A 21520-nucleotide genomic window follows, 5' to 3' on the forward strand; every position below is an offset into this window, starting at 1 on the left:
CACTCCGACCCCGGAAGCAGTCCCTTTAAATCAGAGTGTAGCCTGGCCTGGGCTCCGCGGTTAGAGCCGCCCTGAGCGCCGAGGGGTCAAAGGTTGGATGCCTGGTCCCTGCTGGGGTACATGCAAGACGCAACCAATCCATGTCTCTCTCACATTGATGTCTCTCTCTCTCTCCTTCCCTCCCTCCCTTCCACTCTAAAAACCAACAGGGATCCTCAGGTGAGGCTTAACAACACGTGTATTTGAAACGTTAAATTGTATTATTCATTGATATCGTGTTTGGCTACAATAACACCCCACCACTGGCGGGCGCCTAGACAGAGGGCGCTTTCACGGCCACAGCGTGCGCTCCCGGAGGCACCAGAACAGCACGTGCTGCAGGAGTGGGGGAGACAGGGCCTGACAGCTCCCAGGGTCCAGCTCACATCCCACCCCCTCCCCAGGCAGGAAGGAGAGGGGACCATGTCGGCCGTGCCTCCCCCTTCGTCAGAGAAGCCAGCACTTCCCCAGGGATGTCTACCAAGGTCATGGGCCACAGCAGTGTCTGTGAGCACCCCTCGCCCCAGCATTGGCGGCCTTGGGAAAGGCGGGCGGTGAGCTGGGCACGTGCTGCCAGGAGCAGAGCTGGGCTGTGAGGCAGAGGGGACGGGGGCTGTGAGGCAGAGGGGCTGGGGGCTGGGGAGGCAGAGGGGCTGGGGCCGGGGGCATGGGGGCTGGGGAGGCAGAGGGACAGGGGCTGAGGAGGCAGAGGGGACGGGGGCTGGGGAGGCAGAGGGACTGGGGCTGTGAGGCAGAGGGGCTGGGGGCTGGGGAGTCAGAGGGGACAGGGGCTGAGGAGGCAGAGGGGTTGGGGGCTGGGGAGGAAGAGGGAAGGGGGCTGGGGAGGCAGAGGGGACGGGGGCTGGGGGCAGGGAGGGTGGAGGGGGTGTCACCAGTGTCCAGCTGTGTCCTTGCTGCTCAGTTCAAGGCGCAGGCCCTTCAGTGCTGCGTGACCCTCCACTCTCACCCCGACCCTGGCACAGCCTGCCCCCAGCCCAGGCGACCACTGTCCACTTCCTGTGTCATGTGCTGTTCTGGCCGTTCATGTCAGCGAACCCTCCGCGAGGCCTTGGGCCTGGGCTGTTTCACTCGCCGAATGCTCCCAGGGCATCGTGTTGCGGAGTCAGGGCCGCATCCCTCCCACGGCTCCGCAGTGCTCACGTGATGGAGCCTGGGCTGGCGCCCCCTGCTGGTTGCCATGAGCAGTGCTGCTGTGCGCACCACAGCCGTTCTCCGGCCCGGCCACAGGGGAGCTCTGCTGACCAGCAGCAGGTGAGGCCCTGCGGAGCCCAGGAGGCGCCGTCCCCGGCGCCGCACCTCCGGGGGCTGGCTGAGGGGGAACTGCGGCCAGGCCTTCCTCATGCGCTCCCCGTGCCCAAAGGAGAGGAACCCCATTGCCTGGGCCGCCCGGAGCGGACAGCGCGGTCACTGCCCGGAGCTGGGAAGTGGACGGTGCGCCCACCCCAAGCGGAACTTGGGCCAAAAGTGCCAAAGCGAATCAGCAGCAAGTGGATCAAAAAAAGTTTATTCTGAATATTTAATTTAAAAATTCATACCTATGAGGTGAGCTACAGGAATTCAGACACAACTGCATGGAGACCACCGGGCGGCGGAGCGGGAGCTGGGGAAGCCGGAGGGGCGCCGCGGGCCCCGCCCACCCGGAGGGCCTGGTCCGCGCTCGCGCCTCCCGTCCCACTGCCGCCCAGGCCGGGCTTTGGCAAACAGCTCGCCGCCTCCCGGGGGCGCTCCTGCGCCGCAGCCCCGGGCCCGTGCCGCCAGCCAGGGCAGCGTCCAGGCCTGGCCGTCCCGTGGCCGCGCTGGCCGGAGGGCAGTCTAAGGGGCGTGAGGCGGCGGGACGAGGGCGGGGCGGGGCGGAGACGGCAAAGGCGCCGTCGCTAACCTGCCCTGTGGGACTTCACACACGCGTGTGAGGCGTCTGCACCGGAGCTGAAGCTCCCGGGCTTTCCAAGCTCCCTCCATCGGGGTGTCCTGGGCCCATCCCTCCGGGCCCGGCTCCTGCCTGACCCCAGGGCGTCGTCGAGCAGCGCAGACAGACAGGTTCCGTTCGCGCTGGGGTCTCCGGTGACCGCGGGGCGAGGCCAGCGCGCACTCAGAGGGACTAAGGTCCCACGTGGCTCCACGTGGCAGCCATTTGGCAAAAGAAAACACCTCAGATGCATAAAACCACCCCGTCCTCCCAGGAACATGATTACAATATATTAGCAGATTCTGTGGCGTAAACATTTCAAAGCGTCGGCGGAAACATTAAATATAAAAGCGGCGTGGAGCCCCCTCCCGCCCGGACCCGAGAGAGGGGCGCGGGCGGCGGCGCCTACTGCCGCAGCTCCACGTAGTTGGCCGGGAAGAGCCCGTACCGGCCCTTGCACAGCCCGCGCCACCAGCCGTCGTCGATCATCTCGATGTTGGTGATGATGTCGTCGGGGTCGAACGAGATCTCGTCATCGCCCGCTGGGGAGAGGACAGAGGCAGTGAGTCTCAGGGAGGAGGCTGCCATGGAGGAGGCTGCCAGTGTGTGTGTCTCCCCCCCCCCCCCGCCCCGGGGGCTGGGGTCATGAGGGGACAGGGGCACCCAGGCAACTGTAGCTTCAGACCCCGATTTGGGGAAACTGAAGGGTGTGTGTGTGTGTGTGTGTGTGCACGTGTGTGCATGTGCATGCGTGCATGTGTGTATGGGAAAACTGAAGGGTGTGTGTGTGTACGCACATGTGTGCATGTCTGCATGCATGTGAGTTCACACGGAGAGGTAGGATCTCTGTAACAAGTCATGTGAGAGTGGCTGGCTTTTAATGACTGATAAAGCCCCAAAGCGGGCCCCTGGGAGGCGGGGTGGGGGCGGGAGGCGGGGGCAGGAGGTGGGGCCGGGTGGGAGGCGGGCCGAGGCCGTCCTCACCGGCCTGGTAGTCGTAGAGGGCGATGGCCGTGATGCCCAGGTCATTCTCGTACTCGTCATAGGTGTTCTCCTCTGGGAGAGAGCGGAGCGGAGTGAGCGGGGAGCGCAGAAGCCTCCCCTCCCCCCTCCCCTCCCCCCTCCCCCTCCTCTCCTCCCCTCCCCCCTTCCCCTCCTCTCCTCCCCTCCCTTCCCCTCTCCTCTGCCCTCCCCTCCCCCCTCCCCTGCCCTCCCCTCCCCTCCTCCCCTCCCCCCTCCCCTCCCCTCCCCTCCCCAAGCAGCCATACCTCCCGCGTAGTGGCCCGGGGCCTCAGTGGAGGTGTAGGCGGCCTCCGGGGCGTAGGCCAGGCCCTGCTGGCCGCCGGCCTCCCTGCTGTACACGGGCTCAGGCTCGCTCACGGGGCCTCGGTAGCCGGGCTCGGCCTTCATGGAAATGGCGTCCTAGGGAGCCAATGAGACGTCTCTCTCACCGACTGGGTCCCCGACTGACTTCTCAGTCCAGCGCTGAGGGCAGGCGGGGCCTGAGGGGCAGCTGGGCCGCCATCATAGCAGTGCTGAGGGCCGGTGACCCACACCCAGCACCCACCCCACCCAGCCCCCACCCCACACCCCGCCCTGCGGCTGAGCACGGCCTGTCGGAGCCGGTACTGCATCGCGGCCGGGCAGGCCCGGGCAGGGGGCCGCTCCTGGGCCACCCAATTGGCTGTGGGGAGCCAGGGAGGGACGGTGAGCGGGGTCCAGGCCGCGTCACAGCACCATGGCCGGGCCCTCGGAGCCCCTGAACTCCACGCTGTGGTCAGCGATCTGACCAGGGTCCCCGAGGACACCGTGCGGTCAGAGGGGCATGGGGAGCCGGGGAGAGCCGGGCCGGCCCGGCTGTGGAAGGAAGGTGACCAGTGTGGCTCGGACCCGTGAGCCCGAGGCGGCGGAAAGAGGGCGCCACTCAAGGGCTCAGGTTCCAGTGCTGGGGCACACTCCCCGATGGGGAGCACGCCGGGGGCGAGCGACCGGCTCACGGAAAGGGCCCCGTGTGAGGGGCCCCGTCCCGGCCCTCGGGGCTCCCAATCCAGCGCTGGTCCCGTGCCTCTAGGCCGGCTGAGTGACGGGCGGAGACAGGAGCGCACTCGGACAGCGGCCTCGGGGACAGAGGAGGGGGTTCGGGTGTGACTGGCGGGGAGCTGGGGGCCCCCTGCGGGGAGGGGAGGCAGCCGGTTGTCCCCAGCAACCAGGGCACGGCCTTGGGTCACAAGGACCGAGCTGGGCAGGCTGGGCCTGGGGTCAGGTCATCTGCGGGAGGGACACCAACCTCGTAGACGGGGCTGGAGGGCGGCCTCTCAGGAGCCGGCTGGGGGGCGGGGGAGGCTGGCGGGCTCTGCTTCTGGGCGCGGGCTTGCTCCTGCAACCGAGGGGCGTGTCAGAGCGCCTGGTCCCGAGGTCACACAGAGCCAGACACAGACACACACACACACACACACACACACACACACACCCGGGAAGAGCAGGCTTAGGAGAGGCTGCCTCGCAGGGAGGCACCGAGTCACCAGCCCTCGGCCGCCACCACGGGAGCCTGTGTCACTGCGGTCAGGCAGGGACCGCCCACACGGCCCGGACTCAGACGTGGGTGCTGGGCTCCGGCTGACGCGGCAATGCCGTAAGAACTGAGACTCTCAGGGGCTTTAGAACGGGGTGGATGGCCTTGGCAGGTGTGCTCAGTAGTTAGAGCTCAGCCCATGCACCAAAAGGTTGCTGGCTTGACCAGGTCAAGGGCATGTACCAGGGTTGCAGGCTTGATTCCTGGCCCTTGTCAGGGTGCAGTCTGAGTGCGGGAGGCAGCCACTCGATATGTCTCTCTCACATTGATGTTTCTCTCCCCCCGCTCCCTCCCGTTCTCTCTGAAAAGCAATGGGGAAAACATCCTCAAGCGAGGATTAAAAAAGAATTTAGGTGGGTGAACGTATTTTCCACGTAACGGGACTGTGGAGGACAGAGGAACAGCCCCAGAGATGCTGACGTCCAACCCCATATCCTATGACCGCCAGGTCGCACGACAAAAGGGACAGCAGCCAGCGGGGGAGGTTCGGTCAGGCCGAGCCTGTCACCAGGGAGGACGCTCAGCGGGGACAGTGGGAGCCGCAGAGGAAGAGGGGCAGGAGCAGCCCGCGGGCCTCACTCACGTCCAGCTGCCTGCGCGCCGCCTCCTGCTCCTGCCGCTCCTGCGCCATCCTCTGCGCCCGCTCGGCCTCCGCCCGCCTCCGGCCCTCCTGGTCCTGCTCCTTGGCCAGGTTCTCGAAGTTGGCTCTGAGGTTGCTCGTCTTGCTGTTGGCTACAGAGGACAGGGACCGAGGTTCCCCCCGACGTTAGACACGGCCATCGCCCGATGGACAACGTCCGGCGCAGGGACGTCCCACGGGAACCAGGCGGCCTGAGCCGACCACAGAGGGGCCCAGCCCGCCGTCACGGCAGCCCGTCCCGACACCAGGAGCTTAAGTTCCCAGGCCACCGCGTTCTAACCACACCGAGAGCGAAGCCCAGTCCGAGGGGTGCCCTTGAGAGTGTGGGGAGGGGCGGGGGGTGGAGGGCGCACCGACTCATGGGGAGGGAGCTGGGGCGTTTGGAGGAGACACGTGCGACTCTGAGCTGCGTGAGGGCGCACCGACAGCTTGTGCGGGACAGACATGTCCTACACACACACACACACACACACACACACACGCACACACGCGTGCACACACACACACACACACACACACACGGCCTCTCAAGAAAAGCAGCCGAGGGATTGCCTTGGACAGGACACCCACGCACCGGCTCCCAGGAGCTGCCGGCAGCGATCCGGCAGTGGGCCGCCGAGTGCCGTCACCGTGGAGGGAGCTCGGCACTCGGAAGGTCCGCCTCTCAGCCGGGGCCGCCTCGGGGCACCACGAGGGCCCGCTGCGCAGGGGCCCTGGAGGCTCGGGGTCACGGCCCTTCCCCGGCTCATCGGGGAGCCCAGAGCCGCCTCCCGAGCAGCGGCTCACGCAGGCGCGGCTGCAGGAAGCCCGCTGCCTCCGGCTGAGGTCTGCAGGCCGCCCAGCCCGCCACCGCCCGCATCGCCTGTTTGCGGTTAATTCTGCGTAAAGAGGTCACTAAGATGTAACGGCTTTGCCTGGATGGTGCGGCTCAGAGGTTGACCCAAGAGCCAGGAGGTCAGGGTTCAATTCCTGGTCAGGGCACAGGCCTGGGTGGTGGGCACGGTGCCCAGTAGGGGGCATGCAGGAGGCAGACCATCGTTCGTCATCACTCATGATTCTCTCCCGCTCCTTCTTCTTTAATAAATGTTTGTTTTAAACCCACATAATTACTGTGTGGTAGTTTTGTCGATTTTAAGCGAGTTAACAAAACGTTAAATTCTCACCCAGCAGAGCCCGGGACGTGCGCAGACGCTCTGGGCCTGAGAGACCCCTACTGCCCGGAGCTGAGCCGCCCGAGAACGAGCACGCCGGCTGGGCGCCACAGCCAGCAGCGGCCTCTGCCGCGGGCGTAACCACCACCTCCTGTCAGTCACCCTCTTCCCAGCTGAACTGTGCCCTTCGGGGCGCAGCCTGGCACTGCCCCGCCCGCAGACCCCGGGCGGCCTGCACGCGCGGACAGACCCTGCGCGCCCGGCCCCGGCCCTCGCAGGAGGTCCCGCTCCTGGCGGCACCGCCCATGGCTCGCGGCTCAGCTGGCCAGCGGGGCTGCGGGACGGGATCCCCGCCCTGAACCTGGCCCGGCTGTGAGGAGGCCCCTGCGGACCAGTCACCCAGCTCCGCTTGGGATAGAGCCCCAGCCCGGAGCTGTGTGTGTGTGTGTGTGTGTGTGTGTGTGCCCGGGAGGTGTGTGTGTGTGTGTGTGTGTGTCCGGGAGGGGTGTGTGTGTGTGTGTGCCCGGGAGGTGTGTGTGTGTGTGTGTGTGTGTGTGTGTCCGGGAGCTGTGTGTGTGTGTGTGTGTGTGTGTGTGTGTGCCCGGGAGCTGTGTGTGTGTGTGTGTGTGTGTGTGCCCGGGAGCTGTGTGTGTGTGTGTGTGTGTGTGTGCCCGGGAGCTGTGTGTGTGTGTGTGTGTGTGTGCCCGGGAGCTGTGTGTGTGTGTGTGTGTGCCCGGGAGCTGTGTGTGTGCCCGGGAGGGGTGTGTGTGTGTGTGTGTGTGTGTGCCCGGGAGCTGTGTGTGTGTGTGTGTGTGTGTGTGCCCAGGAGCTGTGTGTGTGTGTGTGTGTGTGTCCGGGAGGGGTGTGTGTGCCCGGGAGCTGTGTGTGTGTGTGTGTGTGTGTCCGGGAGGAGTGTGTGTGTGTGTGTGTGCCCGGGAGCTGTGTGTGTGCCCGGGAGCTGTGTGTGTGTGTGTGTGCCCGGGAGCTGTGTGTGTGTGTGCCCGGGAGCTGTGTGTGTGTGTGTGCCTGGAAGGTGTTTGTGTGTGTGTGTGTGTGTGTGCCCGGGAGCTGTGTGTGTGCCCGGGAGGTGTGTGTGTGCCCGGGAGCTGTGTGTGTGCCTGGGAGCTGTGTGTGTGCCCGGGAGCTGTGTGTGTGTGTGTGCGCCCGGGAGCTGTGTGTGCGCCCGGGAGCTGTGTGTGTGTGTGTGTGCCCGGGAGCTGTGTGTGCGCCCGGGAGGTGTGTGTGTGTGTGTGCGCCCGGGAGCTGTGTGTGCGCCCGGGAGCTGTGTGTGTGTGTGTGTGCCCGGGAGCTGTGTGTGTGTGTGCCCGGGAGCTGTGTGTGTGTGTGTGCCTGGAAGGTGTTTGTGTGTGTGTGTGTGTGTGTGTGTGCCCGGGAGCTGTGTGTGTGCCCGGGAGCTGTGTGTGTGTGTGTGTGCCCGGGAGCTGTGTGTGCGCCCGGGAGGTGTCTGTGTGTGTATGTGTGCCCGGGAGCTGTGTGTGTGCCCGGGAGCTGTGTGTGTGTGTGTGTGCCCGGGAGCTGTGTGTGCGCCCGGGAGCTGTGTGTGCGCCCGGGAGCTGTGTGTGTGTGTGTGTGCCCGGGAGCTGTGTGTGCGCCCGGGAGGTGTCTGTGTGTGTATGTGTGCCCGGGAGCTGTGTGTGTGCCCGGGAGCTGTGTGTGTGTGTGTGTGTGCCCGGGAGCTGTGTGTGTGTGTGTGTGCCGGGAGGTGTGTGTGTGCCCGGGAGGTGTCTGTGTGTGTATGTGTGCCCGGAAGGTGTGTGTGTGCGCCCGGGAGCTGTGTGTGCGCCCGGGAGCTGTGTGTGTGTGTGTGTGCCCGGGAGCTGTGTGTGCGCCCGGGAGGTGTCTGTGTGTGTATGTGTGCCCGGGAGCTGTGTGTGTGCCCGGGAGCTGTGTGTGTGTGTGTGTGTGCCCGGGAGCTGTGTGTGTGTGTGTGTGCCGGGAGGTGTGTGTGTGCCCGGGAGGTGTCTGTGTGTGTATGTGTGCCCGGAAGGTGTGTGTGTGTGCCCGGGAGCTGTGTGTGTGTGTGTGTGCCGGGAGCTGTGTGTGTGCCCGGGAGGTGTCTGTGTGTGTGTGTGCCCGGGAGCTGTGTGTGTGTGTGTGTGCCCGGGAGCTGTGTGTGCGCCCGGGAGGTGCCCAGCTGCCGGCCGCCAGAGGGACTCACACCCCGGAGGCCCCTGCAGCCCCAGCCGCCGCGGCCGGCCCACCTGCTTCCACAGGAACCGTCTTCTGGTAGGTGGACGGCACCTTGGCGACGTCCTCGAAGGTGGAGGCGTTCTACAGCAGGAACAGAGGTCAGAGGGCAGTTTCCCACCCGGGAGGTGCCCGCCCTGCGCCCGCCCCACAGCCGCGAGCCCACAGGCTTCGGGTCCCGGGTGCAGATCCCCCAATTCCCGAAGGCGCGGGAGGCCTTCCAAGACCCACGTGCAGGGCCCTCCCCACGGCAGGCTCCCGGGCGCCACCCGCCTGGCTGCAGCCTCACCTCCACAGAGGCTCCCTGCCCCCCTGCTCCCCCGGGGCCCGGCCGGCCTCCCCACCCCACTCTAGCCCACGCTCCCCTCCCAGGCCGCCTCCCGTGGCCCCACGTCACCAGCGGCTCCGACCGAAAACCACCTTTTTCTGGGCCAGGACCCCCGCCCCCCCCACTCAGCTAGGAACCCCCTCACACCTCCGGACCCCCGTCAGCCGCCTCCCAGCAGGTGCCCCCGGAAACGCACGCCCCGTGGGAATCCCGCCCTCGCTGGGCGGGAGACTCACCTTGTCCATGCGGTCCTTCTGCACCCCGTACTTCCCGCCGAACCCCACGGAGTAGTCTGGAAGGGCACACGGGTCAGGGGCCCCGAGAAGCCCGAGTGCGCCCCACGGGGAGGACAGGAGCACCGAGGCGGGAGGCGGGAGACATCGCTCAGCGCTGGGCGCCCACCATGGGCTCTGGGGCTGCAGCACCCGCAGGCGGAGCCCGCACCCCGATGGCTGCCAGGCCGCTGGCCGCCGCGGTGTCTCCTCCCAGGAGCCCAGACGCCCCGCCCCGAGGCCCCGACACCCCGGCGCCAGGGGCGGGCCTCACCAGGCTCCCCCCGGGTTCGGGGTCTCCTAATGGGCCCCACAGGGCAGTCCTGCTCTGGGACCGACACCCCGGGCCCGGGTGCCTGGGAACCAGCCTGACCCACGGCCTCAGCCACGGGGGGGGGGGGGGACGGGGAGGCACCGGGGTCGGAGCCGCAGCCCGAGGCCGGGAAGAGAGCCGGCCGGCAGCCTCGGGGCTCAGCCTGGGCGGCGCTGTGGGCGGCGCGGCCACCGCTCCCGCTCCCGGGCTTCCTACCCCCGTCCCCGCGCTGCGGAGCCGGGGACACGGCGCGCACACAGGGCCCGGCCCACGCCCGCCGCGGCCCGCACTGCTCCCGGGACGGGCTGGCCCTGCACGAACTGCGGGCGCCGGGCGCCGCGGAACCGGCTGCCCCCGAGGGCTCCACCCAGCGCCGCACCCGCCGGGGCCGGGGCCGGGGCCGGGGCCACGCACAGCGGCCGGAGACCCCTCAACAGCGGGCGGCGGGCGGCGGAGGCCAGCCCCGAAAGGCGAGAGGACGCCACAGCTGCCGCTCGGCACGCTCGGCACGGCACGCTCGGCACGCACACGTACCTTTCTGGGAGTCGTGCAGCTCGGGCTTCTCCTGGTGGTCCCAGCCCAGCGCGCACTTGTCCTGCCGGTCGGTCTGCACCCCGAACTTGCCCCCGAAGCCTCGCGCGTAGTCTGCGTGGACAGCGCGGTGTGACTGCGGGAGCGAGGGCGCCCAGCCGGCGCAGAGAACGCCAACCCCGCCGGGCCACCCCCAGGTCTCCCGCCACCGGGGCCCCTGGGAGGGGCCGCTGGGGCCCCTGGGAGGAGCCGCTGGGGCCCCTGGGAGGAGCCGCTGGGGCCCCGGGAAGCAGCCAATGGGGCCCCTGGGAGGGGCCGCTGGGGCCCCGGGAAGCAGCCCGACCGGCGTGCGCGGCCTGAGGGCTGCCTGGACCCACAGGAGCGGCGCCCACTCCAGGGAGGGGCTGGGCAGGCTCCGCTCGGCTGGGCCGCTGCGGGGACAGGCAGGAAGGGCAGGCGGGCGGGCGGGCGAGCGGGCGGGCACCTCTCTGGGACTCGTGCTTCTCCGTCTTGCCCTGGTACTCGAAGCCCACGGCGCTCTTGTCCACCTTGTCCTTGTCGATGCCGTACTTGCCGCCGAAGCCTCTGGAGTAATCTGAGGACAGGGACACGGTGAGCACGGCTCCCCGGACAGCGGGAGACCTCCAGCCGCTGGGCACAGAGGCAGCGGAGGGCGGAAGGGCCCTGAGGTTCCCCCACGTGGCCTGTGCGCCCCAGGCCCCTGGCCACATGGACCTATGAACCAGGAAGTCCCAGTTCGAGTCCCTGTCAGGGCACATGCTCGGTTGCAGGCTCAATCCCTAGTGTCGGGTGTGCAGGAGGCAGCCAATCAATGAATCTCTCATCATTGATTTTTCTCTCTCCCTCTCCCTTCCTCTCCGAAATCAATAAAAACACATTTAATGTATATATTTAAAGTAAACATTTTAATTGGAAATAGCCTCGATCCTATACTCAAAGAGGACACGTTAAACAGATACGGGATTGTCACACAATGGACGGCTGAGCCGTTGTGAAGGCAGCGAACCTGCTACGCCGGCCGGGACAGCAAAGAGCTGGCAGCACTCTGCCAAGGCTCAGGGCGACTCCGGTGGAGGAGGACGGGGACAGGCCGCGGGGGGAGGGCCGGGCCGTGGGCACGGCGGTGGAGGTGGACGGGGACAGGGGCCGGGCCGTGGGCACAGTGATGGAGGAGGACGGGACAGGGGCCGGGCCGTGGGCACGGCGGTGGAGGTGGACGGGGACAGGCCGCGGGGGGAGGGCCGGGCCGTGGGCACAGCGGCGGAGGAGGACGGGGACAGGGGCCGGGCCGTGGGCACAGTGATGGAGGAGGACGGGACAGGGGCCGGGCCGTGGGCACAGCGGCAGAGGAGGACGGGGACAGGGGCCGGGCCGTGGGCACAGCGGTGAAGGAGGACGGGGACAGGGGCCGGGCCGTGGGCACAGCGGTGGAGGAGGACGGGGACAGGGGCCAGGCCGTGGGCACAGCGGTGAAGGAGGACGGGGACAGGGGCCAGGCCGTGGGCACAGCGGTGAAGGAGGACGGGGACAGGGGCCGGGCCGTGGGCACAGCGGTGGAGGTGGACGGGGACAGGGGCCGGGCCGTGGGCACAGCGGTGGAGGAGGACGGGGACAGGCCGCGGGGGGAGGGCCGGGCCGTGGGCACAGCGGCGGAGGAGGACGGGGACAGGGGCCGGGCCGTGGGCACAGCGGTGGAGGAGGACGGGGACAGGGGCCGGGCCGTGGGCACAGCGGTGGAGGAGGACGGGGACAGGCGTGACGCACCTCTCTGGGACTCATGCTTCTCCGTCCTGCCCTGGTAGTCGAAGCCCACGGCGCTCCTGTCCACGCGGTCAGCCTGCACGCCGTACTTGCCGCCGAAGCCGCTCGAGTAGTCTGGGGGGACAGGAGCCGATGACAGGACACTGTCCCTGGGGCTAAGCTGAGTCGGGGTTCGAGTTACCGAGCGGCTGAGCACACATTTTAACGGGCACAAGAGGCCGCCCGGTGTTACACGCGACACCGGACGCCAGGTGGCCAGGTCCCTCGGCCAGAAGCCGCCAAGGCCCGGGGGAACGTCAGCGTGTGCAGAGGCCCTTCCAGAAGCAGCCCCCCACCCACAGCGCACGCCGGCTGCACTGCCAAGCCCATACCCTCAGCGCCAGGCCGAGTGCCGGGAGGAAGCGACACCCTGGGGCTCCAGCACGGGCTCTGGGCCTGGCCAGTGCTGCGTGGGTGCGAGGGCCGGCCCGCACACCTAAGGCCTCGGGCTTGATTCCTGGTCCAGGGCACGCACCTGCTTGCGGCTTCCAGCCCGGCCGGGTGGGGTGTGTGGGAGGGGCCAGTGAGGTCTCTCGGCATGTTCCCTCCCCTCTCCCTCTCCCTCTCTAAAAACCAGGGGAAATAGCCTCAGGTGAGGATTAAGCAAAATGAAAGTTAAAAGTAACAAAAATAAAGGCTCTGAGTGAGCCTGACGGAGGAGTGGAGCCCCCACCGGTGGCAGGAGCAGGAGGTGCAGTGGCGTCAGGATGGACGGGGCGGCACCGCCCAGAGCCCGCAGGCGTCAGAGGGCTCCGGCCCCACAGGAGGGCCCGGAGGCCGCCAGCCCCGGCTTACCTTTCTGGGAGGCGTGCTTCTCCGTCTTGCCCTGGTATTCAAAGCCCACAGCCGACTGCGGGGCGAGGAGGGAAACGCGTTTTAAACATCTCCAAACAGCCACAGTACGTACTCGACGCTTAATCGCACAAGCCACGGTGTTCGAACGGGATTCCCTGAGCCAGCGGCAGGCCGAATGCCAGAAGCTGTGCCTGAACCGGCATCCCACACAGCGCTGCCCGGCCCGCGGCTGCCCGACCTGCGGCTGCCCGCTGCCCGGCCTGCCCGCTGCCCGGCCTGCCCGCTGCCGGGCCTGCCCGCTGCCCGGCCTGCCCGCTGCCCGGCCTGCCCGCTGCCCGGCCTGCTCGCTGCCCAGCCTGCCCGCTGCCCGGCCGCTGCGCTCGCGGCTCCACACCCTCCACCCTCAGGAGAGGCCCCGCCAGACTCGCTTCTCGGGAGCTGTGCCCAGAGCAGTGTCAGCACTGAGCCCGGGCACGGGCGCCCCTCGCACAGCCAGGAGACAGGGACTAGCTCCCATCCCCACCCACCACCCGTACTGGGTGACAGGCCGCCCTCCCGCTCCAAACCCAGGCTCTCGAGCGCTGGGAGGTCCAGACGGCGGTCGGAGCCCCACGTCCCACCCGAGCACGGCGCCCCCCGCAGGGAGGGGCAGAAACGGCCCCACGGGCACATTCCCGGGCAGACCTAAGGGCCCGGAGCCCCTGGGGGGGGGGCAGACGCAATGCCGGGTTTCTGCACCGAGGACGCCGAGCTGCCCCGCCCCCTCAGACCAGCGGGAGCCCCTCAGTTCACCGCACAGGCCCCGGCACCACGGCGGGCGGCGGGCAGACCCGCCCCGACACCACTCACCTGGTCAACCCGGTCCACCTGGACGCCGAACTTGCCCCCGAACCCGCGGACGGAGTCCACCTGCGAGCAGTGCTTGGAGAGCTTCGCCTGGTACTCGTGGCCGACGGCCGACTGCGGAGGAGAGCAGCTCAGCCCTGCGTGGCCGCCCGGCCTGTTCTAGTGGGGCCTTCCCGTTCTACCCAGCACCCTCCCCCGCCCGTTCTACCCGGCACCCTCCCCCGTTCTATTCTACATGGCACCCTCCCCCGTTCTATTCTACATGGCACCCTCCCCCGCCCCGTTCTACCCGGCACCCTCCCCCGCCCGTTCTACCCGGCACCCTCCCCCGCCCGTTCTACCCGGCACCCTCCCCCGCCCCCTTCTACATGGCACCCTCCCCCCACCCGTTCTACATGGCACCCTCCCCCGCCCCTTTCTACATGGCACCCTCCCCCGACCCGTTCTAGGTGGGGCCCACCCCGTTCTACATGGCACCCTCCCCCGCCCCGTTCTACATGGCACCCTCCCCCCGCCCCGTTCTACATGGCACCCTCCCCCCACCCCGTTCTAGGTGGGGCCCTCCCCGTTCTACATGGCACCCTCCCCCCACCCCGTTCTAGGTGGGGCCCTCCCCGTTCTACATGGCACCCTCCCCCCACCCCGTTCTAGGTGGGGCCCACCCCGTTCTACATGGCACCCTCCCCCGCCCCGTTCTAGGTGGGGCCCCACCCCTTTCTATGTGGCACCCCCGGGCCCCGTTCTGGGTGGGGCGCCCGCTGGCGTGGGGTTCCTCGCTGGAACACCCTGCCGGAGGCCAGGGCAGGGCGTGCGGGCCCGGGGCCTGGGACGGCGGAGGCGTGGTCCGGCCTGTGCACAGGGCGCTCCGGGCTGAGGAGCCTCCTCCACGCTCCCCTCTCACTCGGCCCCAGAGGGGTTTACTGTCCGGCTCTGGGGCTGATTTGTGAACACACAGACTGCCCCCTTTCCCGGGCTGGGCACCGAGACGCCCGGAGTGGCAGGCGCCCGCCCCACGGCCCTGTCTCTTTCCTGCACCCGGGCTAACTCCGGACGTGGTTTGGGCCACAGCCGTATCTGCTCTGCGGTGACAGCGCGCAGTGACAGCTGGTGCGGAACCAGAGCCGGGCAGGGGACAGGCGTGGAATTACAGAGCAGAACCCGACACCGCCAGCCTCCTCAGGGACAGGCACCCTCGGTCAGCGCGGCTCACGCTGCCCAGGCCGGCCACCTCCACCGGGACCAGCAAACCGGAAAGAGCTGCCGACGGGGAATCCCAACAGCCCAGTCCTCTCAGGACACCCCTCCTGCGCTGCCCCCGCCCAGCACTGTCCTGGCCAAAGGTTCCCGGGCACTGTGGGCGCCAGGACTGGCAGGGCCTGCCCACGGCCCTCACAGGGAGCACCCCCCAGCGACCTGGGCGGGCGCTCTCGGAAGGCCGCTGAGCGCGCGAAGGCGCCAGCACTGTCGCTGGGACGCGACCGAGGCCCGGGGGCTGGGCTGTCTCTGTCCCCCGGCCCCCATGTGGCACGAAGTAGGCACATGTGGAACCAGGGGCGGTGTGATGCCAGCTCTGAGCCCACTCCTGTCCGGCCCCAGCTGGGCCTCCCTGTCCGCAGGGCGGGGAGGGGTCAGGCGTGACGGCCCTGCCCGCCGGGCCCGGCACTCACCTTGTCCATCCTGTCCTGCTCCACGCCGAACTTGCCGCCGTAGCCATGCGAGGCCCTGGGGCCCGTGGCCAGCTCCTTCTCCTTGAGGCTGCGGTGCTCCTGGTACACGTTCTCCCGCAGCTTGTGGATGCTGCGGGCAGGGCGAGGGAGGTCAGACCGCGGGCATGCTTCCTCCTCGGACACCCGGCCAGACAGCGCCCCCTCCGGTCCTGCCGGCCGCGGGCAGTTCCCAGGCCCGTGCGAGGCTCCTGGGGAGCAGACCTGGGCCACACGGCGCTCCCCACACCCGGAGGGGCTGCCCTGTCACACGAGCAGCGCCCTCGCAGCGCCCTCGCCTCGGCTGGAGACCGGCCAGGGGCCCGGCTGTGAGCGCCGCCGGGCAGAGGCGGCGGCCGTCAGACTCCAGGGGCCCTGGGGCCGTGCTGGGAGCCCAGGGACACGGCTGACCGACCGACCCCGCTCTGCCGCGCCCGCGATGCAGTGAGGGCGCGCAGAGGCGGTCTAGCAGCCGCCGGTCACCGGACCGCCCGCCAGGGGTGGAGCAGCCGTCCCACCAGGAGGCCCCAGGGCCGATCTGCCAGGGGACACCACGCCCACCTCCCCCACCTCCCCCACCGGACAACAGTCCACGGGTGACCAAGACCAGCAGCGTCCCTAAAGCCCAGGAGGCCCCGCACCCAGCTGCCCCGCCCACGGGTCCTGAGTTCCCGCCAACCCAACAGGCCTGCACACTCGGGCACAGGAGACAAGGACGGGCGGCTGAACCCATGAGCCGCGCCTGACCCTCCGCCGTGGCCCGGCACCGCGCCCGCCCGCACCCAGGCCCGCGCCTCCCGCCGGCCCGGCCCCCACATGGGGAAGGGGCTTCCGGCCGGGTGGCGGGCGTCCAGGAGGGACCGGGTCAGAGCCGCCGGACACTCCTCCCGGGGCGCGCCGGGGGGCACTGCCAGCAAGGCCGCCTCACCCCGCGAAGGAAGCCTCTTACTTGATGTGCTCCTGGTGCCCGGACCCCTGCACGGTCTTGGCGCCCCATCTCTGCTCCTTCTCACTTACGTCGTTCTGAAAGGAAAGGACGGTGAGCTCCGGCGCGGCTCTCGGACAGACCTCAGAGCCGCAGAGCCTCAGGGACAGGAAGGCGGGCGCAGCGGGGACTCACCTCGAAATCGGGGTCGGTTTCCCAGTCGTCGGCACCGCCGTCGACCTGGCTGATGGACACGGCGTGGCCCGCCGAAGCCTTCCACATCTGCGGGCACAGCGGGTCAGGCCCGGGCGCGGAGGCCACAGCGCGCTCTGCCCGGCACCGCCGAGGCCCCACCCCGGCCCTAACACGGCCCCAGAGCAGCCCGACCCCGGCCCTAACCCTCCGGAGGGCCAGAGGGCCCTCGTCATCCCTGCGCCTGAACGGGTGGCCACAGAATGACACCAAGGGCACGACCGTGGCCACCACAGCTGTCCAGCGGCCTGGGAACATTCCAGAAGTGGTCTGGCTTCAGACCGAGTGAGAGACCTTTCCAGAAAGTAAGAGCCATGTGTGCACTTCCTTCCTTTATCAAAAATCCAGATCTGGCCGGCCGGCGTGACTTCGGTGGTTGAGCGCTGACCTGAGCCAGGAGGTCACGGCTCCATTCCCGGTCAGGGCACAGCCGGGTGTGGGCTCCATCCCCAACATGGGGCGTGCAGGAGGCAGCCGGTCCATGATGCGCTCTCATCACTGACGTTTCCCTCCCTCTCCCTCTCCCTTCCTTTCTGACATCCATACATATTAAAAGTAAAAATTACAAAGTGAAGCAGCAGCTGCCGAGGGCCACGTCTGCCTGCTGTATGTCTCCCAGGGGCACGCACCTGCAGCCGGCGGCTCCCACCCGCGGTTCCCACCGCTGAGGGCGCGGCCAGACCAAGGGCCAGTCTCTGCCGAAAGCAGGCGGCCGCTGCCCGAGGCACAGGGAGGGCAGCCGCCCTGCCTCAGGCTTCGCAGGCCGCCAGGCCCGGAGCAGGGCGGCTGGAGGCAGCCTCCCGGGGCCAGTGAGCAGGGCTGGGGCTCTGTGCCTCCAGGGGCGGGAGAGGCAGCGGGCTCCTCCTCTCCCCAGGACCCTGCAATCCCCCCTTCCTCACCAGGGGCCTCCCTGGGAACTTAACTCTCTTTGTTAAACAGGGAATTCTGGAAAGGTCTGTCCGACCTCAGCGTCCTGGAGGGGTCCTCCCCCGCCCCCCGCCAGGGGCCGGCCTGACTGCACACGCACCTTTCGTCCGGGGCAGCGGGCTGGCTGCTGAGCTGTGTGCGACTGCGGATCCAGCGGCAGCTCCCGGGCATCCGGCGAGGAGACGCCTGCGGAGGTTAGGGGACGGTGTCTCTGCCCCAGGCCTCCGGCCAACCCGCCCCCCCGCGGCCAGGTTTCCCACGGACCCAGCGCAGGACGAGCCTGCGTCTCCTCACACCGCTCTCTGGGGATCCGAGGAGGAGGCTTCCCACAGACCCACATGCCCGCCTCCCGGCAGCGCCCGGCCCACCGTCACCCAGGGGCCCGCCGTCACCCAGGGGCGTCCACGTTCCGTCCACCCACAGCCGCTGTGCGCTGAGGGGACCGTGAGGGAGAGCACTCCGCGAGGGGGTCTGTGTGGTGGGAGACACCCGGCGGCATGACGGCTCCGGGATGCACCAGTGGGCGACGCGGGGCGCAGAGCGCTGCAGCACCCCATGCCGGATCTGGTCACTGCGCCGACACAAGGCTCCGACCCCACGCCCCGACCACAAAGCAGACGCAGGAAATCCCCGCCAGAAACAAGCTGGTCGTGAACTGGCCACTGCAGGGGCGGCCCTGCTGGCCGTCCGCCCCGCACTCCACTTCCTGCCTCTTCCTCCCCGGCCCCCTCCAAGGCCCTCAGTGAGCGCTGCCATCTACCATCACCCAGGAGCCACGTGACAGGCTCAGTTCTACCATTCGTTACCTTCTCAACACTTTAAACTTAAAAACAAACACACAAAAACAGCTGCTAGAAAAACGGAAACCCTGGGTGCTCCTTGGACCCCTACTGATCACACCACCCACAACTCACTCACACGTGGAGCTAACTGTCCGGGCTCGGACTGGTCCGCTCTCACAGGAAAACACGGGCCCGGGTCTCCATAGCCTTCGCTGGGGCATGTAAGACGGTGCCTGCTCCATGTTATTTGGCTACAGAAAGCAGTGACGTCCTGACACACGCTACAACATGGATGATTTAAAAACATGCATGTGAGCAAAGCCAGATGCAAGAGGCTGTTACACAGCCCCACAGCCGTGAAGGCTCAGAACGGGAGTCTGCAGAGCCAAAGGCAGACTAGCCTCCCGCTGGGGCCGTGGGGGGCGGCTGTCATGGGGTTCTGTCTGAGGTGACACATGACCTCCAGCGGATCGGGGGTGCTTGGACAACTGTGGCTGGGGAAAGTAAGTGGGGCAGTACATGGCATGGGATTGTATCTCCAGGTTGCCACCAAAAAGCAGCTCAGAAAGAATCCTCGCCCACCGTTAATTCGTGAATGGCACACCGTCCTGGCACCGGCACAGGCACAGGCACAGGCACAAACTAAGAGGCAGCAAGTGAGTGAGGCCGCCCGCAGTCCTACAAGCAGTGTGTGCCCCGCCCCCTTGTGGGAGAGCCGCTTCCATTCACCTCACTACGCAGACACCAGACAACACGGCTCCGAGAAGCCAGAGCCGTCACCGCAGTCACCCCAGGGCCAGCACAGGGCCATCCCCAGCCCCACTCAGAGGACTCCCTCCCCCACTGCCTCCAGCACATTCACTCCGTTTCCTCAAATACCAGCCACGGAGGGCACCTGGCCACGGAGGGCACCTGGCCCACAGGACACCTGGCCACGGAGGGCACCTGGCCACACAGGGCACCTGGCCCACAGGGCAGCTGGCCACACAGGGCACCTGGCCACAGAGGGCACCTGGCCACGGAGGGCACCTGGCCACACAGGGCACCTGGCCACGGAGGGCACCTGGCCACACAGGACACCTGGCCACGGAGGGCACCTGGCCACACAGGGCACCTGGCCACGGAGGACACCTGGCCACACAGGGCACCTGGCCACGGAGGGCACCTGGCCACACAGGGCACCTGGCCCACAGGGCAGCTGGCCACACAGGGCACCTGGCCACACAGGACACCTGGCCACGGAGGGCACCTGGCCACAGAGCAGCCCCGAGAGGGACTCCAGCCGCCCCAGGACACTGGGAACTGCAACCCCGCTCACTCGCTCGGCCTCTTTGAGCCACTACCCATGGCTGGGACCCAAGGTCTGAGTCTCGGTCCCGGCCATGTGAGCTACGCTGGCGCCGGCCTGCGCCTGGCGGTCAGAGCAGCGTCCCACAGGCCAAGACGGCGGTCTGGCCCGGTCTGGCCCAGTCAGCGCAGCACAAGAAGCAACAATGAAGTGCCGACCAGCCGAACAATTGATGTTTCTCTCTTTCTCCCCCCACCCCCCCCAAAAAAACACCAATAAATGTTTTAACGATGCTTCCCCCAAGTCACCAAAACCTTCCCGAGTCCCCGTCACTGGGACCAAGCCCCAAACCCTGGGCCGCTCCGCTCCGGGGCCGCCTCTGGGCCCGGAGCTTCCCGGCAGGACGGGCGCCGGTGACTCACGCCGTCCGCCCGGAGTGCGGCGGGGGAGGCCGACCACAGCCCTGCCAGGCCGGCAGCCCGGTGCTGGGGCGGAGGGGGGCCTGGCGGGCGGGCCCGACGGTCAGCCCGGGGCCCAGACGGCGCGGGGAGGAGGGAGAGGCGCGGCGGCGATGGAATCCCCCGAGGCCGGCACTGCCGTCCAGGGCGCCCGGAGGCAGCGGGGCCCGCGGCCGCCCCGAACCCCGCGGCACAGGCGCGCCCACCGGGACACGGAGGCGATCGGAACCCCAAACCCGAAGCACCTTCCGGCGGGCCCGGCGCCGGCTGCTCCCGGGCAGGGCCGCTCCGCCGGCTGCACGTCACCCACCGGGACGCAAAGCCGCAGGTGCGGCCCCTCCAGACCCCAGGGACCCTCCCCCGGCCCCTCGCCTGAGCCCCGGGTCCTGGGCCCGGATCCCCAGCCTCCTCCTCCGAGGCCCTCCCTACCTCCGCCTCCTGGGACTGCGGCCCTCTCCCCTCCGGCCCCGGGCCCTCCCCCGGCTCCCCTCCCCCCGGCTCCCCTCCCCCGCCCCCTGCAGCCCCGCCCCCTGCAGCCCCGCCCCCACCTCCCCCGGCCCGGCCCTCCGCTCCCCTCCCTCCCCCCTCCGGCCCGGCCCCCGCACCCCTCCCCTCCCCCGCCGCCCCCTCCGGCCGGGGAAGCCCCGCGTCCCCCCTCCCCCCGCGACCGAAACCGCGAGCGGAAGAGCGGCGAGACCGCGGCGGCCGCAGCTTCCTTCCCGTTTCGGGGCCGCGGCGCCCGGGCCCCGGAGGGACCGGGAGGAACCGGGAGCACCCGGAGGGCCCCGGAGGGACCCAGCGCCCCGCGGAGCCGCGCTCCTCACCGCGAGGCTCGGTCCGCGCGTCCCGCTCCCGCCGCGTCCGTCCGGCTCCCGGCCGCCCCACTTCCGGTTCCGCGGCGGGAGGTGGGGGGCGGGCCGCATCCGGGTCCCGGGAAGCCCCGCCCGCCGCTGGGCGCCGCCGGGAACCGGAGAGGCGCCCCCCTCCCCGCAGCCGGGGCCGCGGCCGCCGCCGGGAGGTGGAGCGCCCCGCGCAGACCCGGGTCCGGGCTCCGGGCCTGCGCCCCAGAGAGCACCGTGCCACCCATCCCCCCTCCGACCCACCCCCCCTCCGACCCATCCCCCCCTCCGACCCATCCCCCCTCCGACCCATCCCCCCTCCAACCCATTCCCCATCCCATCCATCCCCCCTCCGATCCATTCCCCATCCCATCCATCCCCCCTCCGACCCATTCCCCATCCCATCCATCCCCCCTCCGACCCATTCCCCATCCCATCCATCCCCCCTCCGACCCATTCCCCATCCCATCCATCCCCCCTCCGACCCATCCCCCCTCCGACCCATTCCCCATCCCATCCACTCCCCATCCCATCCATCCCCCCTCCGACCCATCCCCCCTCCGACCCATCCCCCATCCCATCCATCCCCCCTCCGACCCATTCCCCATCCCATCCATCCCCCCCTCCCATCCATCCCCCCTCCGACCCATTCCCCATCCCATCCATCCCCCCTCCAACCCATCCCCCCTCCGACCCATCCCCCCTCCGACCCATTCCCCATCCCATCCATCCCCCCTCCGACCCATCCCCCCTCCGACCCATCCCCCCTCCGACCCATCCCCCCTCCGACCCATCCCCCCTCCGACCCATCCCCCCTCCGACCCATCCCCCCTCCGACCCATCCCCCATCCCATCCATCCCCCCTCCGACTCATTCCTCATCCCATCCATCCCCCCCTCCCAT

General features: G+C 69.0%; 1 protein-coding gene across 2 annotated transcripts; it reads right to left on the minus strand.

Annotated features, from left to right (window-relative positions):
• Positions 1-1537: 1537 nt before the first annotated feature.
• On the minus strand, positions 1538-20708 carry CTTN (cortactin). 2 transcript variants are annotated; one of them, XM_036416612.2, is made up of 17 exons: positions 20603-20708; positions 17351-17436; positions 16267-16353; positions 16096-16169; positions 15111-15240; positions 13447-13557; positions 12598-12652; positions 11767-11877; positions 10466-10576; positions 9985-10095; positions 9102-9157; positions 8552-8621; positions 5122-5270; positions 4254-4349; positions 3235-3388; positions 2951-3022; positions 1538-2508 (listed from the first exon to the last, which is right to left on the minus strand). In XM_036416612.2, exons 3-17 carry the CDS (start codon positions 16351-16353, stop codon positions 2372-2374), a joined length of 1524 nt encoding a protein of 507 aa, XP_036272505.1. In that variant the 5' UTR covers positions 17351-17436; positions 20603-20708; the 3' UTR covers positions 1538-2371. The 2 variants fall into 2 exon arrangements, with proteins under 2 accessions (XP_036272505.1, XP_036272506.1); XM_036416613.2 differs by lacking the exon at positions 17351-17436 and having other exon boundaries at positions 4254-4343; positions 20603-20627.
• Between the last annotated feature and the right edge of the window lie 812 nt (positions 20709-21520).

The sequence above is a fragment of the Pipistrellus kuhlii genome, unplaced genomic scaffold, assembly GCF_014108245.1.
Source record: "Pipistrellus kuhlii isolate mPipKuh1 unplaced genomic scaffold, mPipKuh1.p scaffold_m20_p_56, whole genome shotgun sequence".
NCBI classification, from domain to species: Eukaryota; Metazoa; Chordata; class Mammalia; order Chiroptera; family Vespertilionidae; genus Pipistrellus; species Pipistrellus kuhlii.

Coding starts and splice junctions, on each gene's coding strand:
- CTTN (XM_036416612.2), bottom strand. CDS start 16,353: ATGTGGAAGGCTTCGGCGGGCCACGCCGTGTCCATCAGCCAGGTCGAC. Junction 15,241..16,095: donor GGGCACCAGGAGCACATCAA/GTAAGAGGCTTC, acceptor CCCTGCCCGCAG/CATCCACAAGCTGCGGGAGA. Junction 10,577..11,766: donor GAAGCATGAGTCCCAGAGAG/GTGCGTCACGCC, acceptor CCCTGTCCTCAG/ATTACTCCAGAGGCTTCGGC.